At 41.7% G+C, this 7,754-nt stretch overlaps 1 protein-coding gene across 1 annotated transcript; it reads right to left on the bottom strand.

The window, feature by feature from the left end:
• Positions 1 to 260: 260 nt before the first annotated feature.
• On the bottom strand, positions 261 to 7,059 carry LOC307262440 (metalloproteinase inhibitor 2-like). Its single transcript, XM_080043322.1, has 5 exons — positions 6,716 to 7,059; positions 2,162 to 2,262; positions 1,947 to 2,055; positions 1,718 to 1,842; positions 261 to 1,586 (listed from the first exon to the last, which is right to left on the bottom strand). The coding sequence occupies exons 1-5, from the start codon at positions 6,843 to 6,845 to the stop codon at positions 1,389 to 1,391; spliced, it is 663 nt and encodes a 220-aa protein (XP_079899448.1). The 5' UTR covers positions 6,846 to 7,059; the 3' UTR covers positions 261 to 1,388.
• Positions 7,060 to 7,754: the final 695 nt, after the last annotated feature.

Genomic DNA, 7,754 nt, shown 5'->3' with positions numbered 1-7,754 from the left:
TTAAACTGTCATTTGTGCTGCTGTTGTATGAATTGATAGCTCCTTTAAGTGATTGCCTGTTTGGACTATTCCTATTTGAGAAAACTAAACTTGTGTGTACAGTACATGTATGTTCATAACTAGACAACAAAACGACTCTGATTCTTCCTTTCATTAGAATCCTTTGGAATTAGAGAGATAACAACTGAGTCAAGGCTGGAGTCATGTCAACATTCACAAATAGACCACTGGTGTGAAAATAACAAGTGCAATGCATCAACAACAGGGTTTTTGGTAATTTAATATAATCATCAAAACATGTACAGTATTGTTTCAGTTGAACATGCATGCAAAAAAATAACCTCAAATGTCTCATGTGAAACCAGCACAAGACAAAAACAATTTACTTAACTACAGTTTCAAATTCAGATTCACATGACCTTTGCGCAACGCTTTTATGATATCAAAGGCTTTGCAAGTAAATACATGGTTGGTTATATCTTCCTCAATTCACCACTAGCCAGCCAGGCAGTTAACAATTGGGCCAACAATTTGGACCCCTATATAATGTGGGCTTTTCTTTTACAATAAAATATAATGAATCATACAACCTCATTAAATAAAATATGCTCAAGTCTTACACCAAAGCATTACAAAGAGAAGAGCTGCGAAATAAAAAAAATATAAAAAAATGGAGGATTCAATCCTCCTTTTCAGACATTTTCCATTAGAGACATTACTGTAGAACCGCTGCAACCAATGTGTTCAAAGTGCATTCTTGTCTATTCAGGCTAAGTGAAAGAAACACTAATCGAAACACTTTCGCAACACCTAAAAAAGAGATGGGAAAAGCAGGACAGGCAAGAGGTTGCACTCATTCATTGTGACAGCTCTGCTGTCACAAATCCAGGTCAAACCACCAGCTAATGTTATTGATGGATTTATTTAACTTGTACTCGTTGACTGAGTTATAGGATATGTATTATGTGTTAGCATTACATAATTATATTCACTTTTAACGATAACTTTTGTTCAAAGGGAAATAAGAAATGAATAGCTCAGGAAGACAAAATGCTATGAACATGGATACTGCATATTGTGTTGATAATCCGTTTATTTCAGCTTCGGAGGGGAGGACTAGTTGATGAGGAAGTACTTTGGATTTAGGGGGCATACTGTACGTGTCTGAAAGAGCTGAATTCACAAGACTGTTGATTAAAAACATATTGAGTCCTGCAATTAAAAACAGAACAATTGCACTTCCACCACAGAGCACACACCTTATGGCTTTCTTGAAATGAAAAAAAAAAAAAAACTACAGAAGAATCTGAGTTGTGTATTAATTTGTGTTTTGATATCTTAGTATATCTCAGTATATCTCATTTGCACATTACTGGATTGTGGTGGAGTTAGGGGTCTGCGATGTCCAGGAAATCCTGTGCGGGCGGCGCCGCCCCCCTGTACCAGGAACACGAGTCATCGTTCCTCTTGACACAGGCAGAGTGTTTGGCCTGCTCTCCGTCTATTGTCTTGTCGATGATCCAGTCTGTCCACAGGCACTCTGCCGGGCTGCTGATGCTGCAGGGGATGGAGGTGCAGCGGGTGATCTGAGGGCCACACAGTAAAGCAAGATCAGGGGTTAAACTGGCAACAAGACCAAAAAAATAAAAAACTATTTTTAAGGTTATTTTTTCGTTTGTGGTCACTTCTATTTGAACTACAGTTTATCTCTCTCTACCTTGCAATCGCAGCCCATTGCATAGCGCTCAGTCAGACCCTTCTTCTGGTTTGCACTCAAGGCCTCCCAGGGTTTACGGAAATCACACAGGGTGATGTGCATGGTCCCGTCAGCCTTCAGTCTGCCTGGAGAAAGAAAAGAGGGCAGTGAGACGGATGGAAACTGATATGAATTGTACCAAGGGACAATATGGGTGATTTGTCATGTGGTTAGAAGAGAAAGGTTGTACCTGTGATAATGTACTCCTTGCCATCTGTCTTCAGATCGGTCACTCCACACAGAGAAGAGGTGGGTGCGGTGTAGACGGCATCAATGTCCTGGCTGGGTCCTTTGAACATCTAGCAAATCAAACAGGGGAAAAAACAAAAATGTAAGCTTCATGTTAGAATTGAGTTCACACCAATCCCAATGGTGGTACATGATTTGTCTGTGATTATTCAGTACCTTGATTTGTTTGACGTCATACTTGATCCGTTTGACGGGGTTTCCGTATATGTCGTTGCCAATGGCGACCTCCTGCACTCCGAGCAACTGTGCCCTGATAACTGGAGACATCACAAAAAATAAAAACAACAGTTACAATTGACTGCATTCGAAGACGAAAAGGTTTCAAACACTAGTGTCACGTCGGTGGAAACTGAACTGGATCTGGGTCAGTCTGTATTTTGATCTAAGCCCTGCCCGGGTTTGGCACGCCGGAGTCGGCCACAACAACATTGCTGTGGCTTGGATCTGAGGAGCTTGCATGTGCTAGGTGCTGGGAAGACAGAGGCACATGAGAGTTTCATCAGCTGCAATCAGAGGGGAGGAATGTGCTCTGCCTGCTCCCGGGCTCCTGGGCCAACGCATGAGGAAGCTCGTCAGCAATCTTTGAAAAGTTGAACTAGAATGCCTCTCTGCCGGGTCTGCCTCTCTGCCTGGTTGGAGGTGCTGACATGCAAATCAACCGCTCCTTTTTTTGCATGCAGCAGCCCCCCCCCCTTCTCACTCTCATGCTCTGAAGTTGCAGCTTCCAGAGAAGTTCCGACTGAGGGGGTGGGGGCTACGGGGGGAATATAACGTTCAAGTGGAAAAATATTATCAGAGCCATGCGGATGAGCCACTGAGCTCAAATACTGAGTGCTGGGCTAAAAACAGAAAAGGACTGGGTTTTTCACAAACACTGCTCTTGTCGTATGAATCCACAAAAAGCTAAAGCAACAGGAAAGCATTGATCACATGCCAGATACAGAGCCGAATACCTGTGGATTTCTGGTATTGTGCAATCTGCGGTGATAACTGCACGTTCACAAGACTAATACAGTGAGAAAATCATATTCTAAAAAGGAAGCGTTTAGGCTGACGAGACCAGCCACAGAGCTAATGATAACCAGATGTTTTTCTCTCTTAGGTCTGCTTTCCCAAGGTGGCACATACTGACCATCATAAATCCTGCTTCCTAACCAAAGAAGACCTCCAAAGCCTCCTCAATTCGCTTTTTTATATTTACAAAGGTATGAATCTGCGAGCCACATGTGCCCTAATTCGATGACAATGGAGGCTTTTTAGAGAACATCTCCTTTTATGGGTCTAAAGTGGTCGACCCTTAAAAAAGGGAAGAAAAAAAAGGAGGAAACAGGGGAAAATGGAGGGTGTGCGCACAGACGGATGGAGAGAGGGATGGTGTGTTGGAGAGAAGAAGACAGGAACAGCAGTCCCAGAGCTGTAGATGGTGCATCATGCATCTCTCCACCGAGTGAAGATGAAAATGTTTTGGTTTTCAAAAAAAAGTCCTTCATAAAAACACACGGAACGAAGAGCGTGGAGAAACTTCTCTGGCTACAGAGTGGATTAGTGGTTAATCCCATTGGCAAGATGTCCTACTGCGATCACTGCTGCTGCTTCCACAAGTGTAAAGTAGGGCAAAGTTGGTTATAGCCCTTCAAATTTGCACTCAACCTGTTGAAAAATCGACACATGATAACAAGATGTCTTCTCCGCATTGTTATTCTTTGTAGCACAGCTGCATTCCAGTTGTTTTTTTGTAATGAGCAATATTCAATGAAAGCCAAAACAAGCTCTATTCTGCCATGCACATCCAGATAAAGCACTGATAATAACCATTGAAAAAGTTATTTCTCCTCAAGTTGTACTAATTGACTTCATTTGCAGCGCTCATACACAGTGAGTGTATACATTATTCTCACACGTCAGCATGATGTTTACTGGAATAGGCTGAACAAGCCCTATACGCAAATACAAATTACACGTTTCAGAAAACCGTCATTTTTTTTTATGTAACTCAAACAATAAACGCATTATTTTGTATGTGCTATTGTGGTCATGGTGGGAGTGCTTTAAGAGAGTATAACGGAGAAGATAGCACGTGCATGTCATGTAATTGAAGGGAGCCACAAAGCGGTCAGGCTTTGAACGAGAGAAAAAAACAAAACTGCAACTCTTCTGATTTTTTTCGCCATGGACACTCTCGGATTGAAAGCCATCCTTTCTTTCTCCATTTGTGAATAGCACATGATGATGCTGGCATACAGATGTTTCGAAGATTGCACAACAAATGACGGCGAAGACGGAGTTGAAAAGTGGCTGTTGTGAGGGGCGTGACACACATTCAATCTGGTTTTAATGTCATCTCGTGTGTTAACAGCTTGCAGTGCACATGATGTGTATAGAAATCACACACAAAAATAAAACAAAAGAAAGAAAGAAAAAAGTCAGATTTTCTTTTACCGAGATCTCTACCGATGATTCTCATGGTTCCTTTCACATGTAAACTCCATAATCACAGAAAGAGAATTGTGAAATAAAAACCGCAAATGCATAATGATCACAGCATATGGCCTCCCAGCATTCCTCTTGCCTCAGCCAAATGCCCAAGGGATGGATATCAATTTATGGGGGAAAGAGTTTTTTGTTTACAGGAAACTGAAAGCGAAATAAGGCAACAAGGAGCAGAGGTGGAAAGTTACAAATGTACTACTTACTTATGCTTTTATATATTTATATATAGCCTACCTTAACCCCTATTATGTAAGCACTGTAATAATCATTTAAAAACAGTTTCACTTAAAACTGAGTTCGTAAGCTTCCCTTCTTGCGTAATTTTCCACAGAGGCTCCAGACACTATAACTGACTCAACAGTCTTTGCAACTTAAGTAATACTTTCCCATGTAAATCTGACACAGAGTAAGGGCAATGTCTTACTGTGCAGTAAATTCATTTCTACACACTAATACTGTGTTTCATCGGAATAACGTGATAGGTTATTAGGAAAGAAAGGCCAACCATCAACATTTGAGAGGATCATTTTGAATGTGCCAGCACAACGTATCATCTCATCATTTTGCAGAGTCAGCCAATCATTTTATTTTCTACGTTACCGCTAGTGTTAACATGCTAATGTGTGTAGCAAGTTTTCTTTCCTTAAAGGAATACTTCACCCATTCGGAACCGGCGTTCTATCATTATAAAATCTCTATTATAATATAATGAATTAGGTTTTTCTTCCCTCAGTCTTCCCTTGGCACAGCTGTCCTGTTAATCCTTACCCTACATTTTATCATGTTTGATGTTACACTATTAAATTGTAGAGTTAGACAGTGAGACCATAAAAACTCTTTCTGCCTTTTCTCAGGCTAGGATGAACCAATTTCTAAAGTTTTTGCACAATTATACTACATGGATCTCAGAGTTCAATACACCTTCATATTTCCACTGGTGAAGTAGGTATTTAAGAAAGGGGCTGAGCACGTTCACAAACTGAACTCTACTGCGACACAGCAAACTGCATTATCATAAATAACCTTTAAGCAAAATAAAGGCAGATCATCACTGTGACTAAACGGTGAGTTGTGTTAGTAAGAGGGTCTAGACTATCCATGGTGCTGAAGCTGGAGATGGTGTGATAGGACCTGAGCTCAGTGACCCACCCCAGGAAGAGTAGCTACTGAGATGACTATCACCATCTTTAACAAAGGTTATATAATCATCATGCCAATATATACAATAATGTAGTTTCACTGTGTCAAATCAACAGGGTTGTTTTCTAATCTTTAATGTGTTGGATATTTGGGGTATGTTTAGGAAAATATGCAATATGGCATCATGATTATTATTGTGAAACAATATTGGAAAAATTAGATTAAATTAACAAAGTAGAATCAGTTGTAGTGGTAGTATCCTACCATAAACGAGTTGTTCTTTGTCATCTTAATGCTAAAAAAGTCGGAGTCTTCTTCTTTACAGTAAACTCTGTGGCAGGATATTGTGGTTCCTCTTCCGGAGCCACAGAATCCAATGGTAAAGAGATGCCTTTAATAAGTCAGCTTCTGTATACATACCACCCACTCCAGCCAGCTTGCAAAAACCAAGAAGAAGAAAAAAAAGACCCTCAGCAAAGCTCTATTTAAATAACTAAACAAGCCCCTCACTGTCAGGACTGCTTAGCTCAGGGCCTGTGTTAATGGAGGCAACAGGCAGGCTTTTGTTTTGAAGGGGAAAGGGAATGATCTGCTGCACAGCCTTTGAGAGAGTCAATCGAAATTGGCCTTTAGCGGACGATGAAGAAGTGCAGAAAAACTATTGTTAGAAAAACATTCCGCTGTTCTAATAGTTTCCATCTTTGTGCTGGCTCTTTCAGACTGTAGATCAAAAAGTTGAGTAGAAAATATATATATATATTTTTTAAATATTTAATTGGGCATGAAGTGCACTTGCGTCACTGTCAAGGCTTTGAAAACATCGACAGCTGATTGGAGAGAAAGAGGGGGAAGAAGAACAGGGAAGTGAAATTAAAAAAAAGATTGAGAGAGAAATTTCCATCCTCCAGTCCTCCCCCTGTAGCTTAATTGTGAACAACGGGAGAGGGGGGGGGGGGGGGCGTATAGGACACGTTTTCCCTCTGAGCACATTTATATTTCCTTGGTCAAAACATCAATGAAATGATCCATAGCCTACGTATAACGTTTCAAACAAAGAATGACTGAATGCAATCAACTTACCGACGTCTGAGATGCAAAAGCCCTTCTGAGGATGCACCGGGGAACAGCTGCAGGCTTCGGCGATTTCTTCCACTCGCCAAAGAAACAGAATGGCCAGAGTGGCAAAACAACTACTAGCCGTCCAAGTCATCTTTAGATAACTACGCTGCTGGAGTTTGTGTGTGTGTAGCCTATTTGTGGAGATGTGGAGAAGAGAGCAGTCAAGCAGTCCGGCTAGACTGAAAGTAGATGAACCGACAAAGTAAACAAGGCGTCCCTGCAGCTTCAGGTAAATCGCGCACCAGGGATCAACTTGTCAGAGTGAGAGAAGTTCATTCCCGTTGTGTGGAGGACCGCACCAAGGATCTTCTGTTGTTGCGCCCACCGTGAGGAGCGCTCGCTTTTTATGTAGAGCAGGCTGGGCAGCAGACTCCGCCCCCGGGCCCTGGGCTCAGCCAGTGAGAGCATCACCAGCAGCAACAGCAGCAGCTACAACCTAAGGTCAGGGGCGCCCAAAGTTTTCACATCCACGCCCCCCCCCCCTCCCCTTCCACCGTCACGTTCTGTCACAACATTAGGGTGATTGCGCCAAACGCTAGTGCGTGACTGTACACAATCAACGTCACCACGCAGCCACAACCATTTCCCTAGAACACGACCTCAACTTCACCTTCACCATGAACTTTCTACTGTGGTGAAAGAAAACCAAAACAGCATTTAAATCCTACAACATAGTGGCCTATCAGAACCTGTCCCCCAGCAAAGAATACTTCACTTAAAATAAATTGTTGTAGGCCTACATTTGTTGTAATTAAATTTAGGTCTTACTAAATCAATTAATATAGCCTATTAGGGCATTTTCTGGAGGCCATGGCCGCCGACCGTACATTTAAAAGAATACTTTTTAACTCTTACAAACTCTAATATTGTTTTCTTTCTGAGAGTTCAATGAGAATGTGGATAATGGTTGGCGTAGTGGGAAGATTCAAAACAAGGATAAAAGGGAAGCCATGGCCTCTCCCCATATCCAATTCTAACAGCCCCTCTCAAGCTGGCTAAT

This window comes from Ammodytes marinus (genome assembly GCF_949987685.1).
Source record: "Ammodytes marinus genome assembly, chromosome: 16".
Lineage (NCBI taxonomy): Eukaryota > Metazoa > Chordata > Actinopteri > Uranoscopiformes > Ammodytidae > Ammodytes > Ammodytes marinus.
Note: the sequence above shows the minus strand (reverse complement) of the source record. Positions and strands in the feature narration are given on the sequence as shown.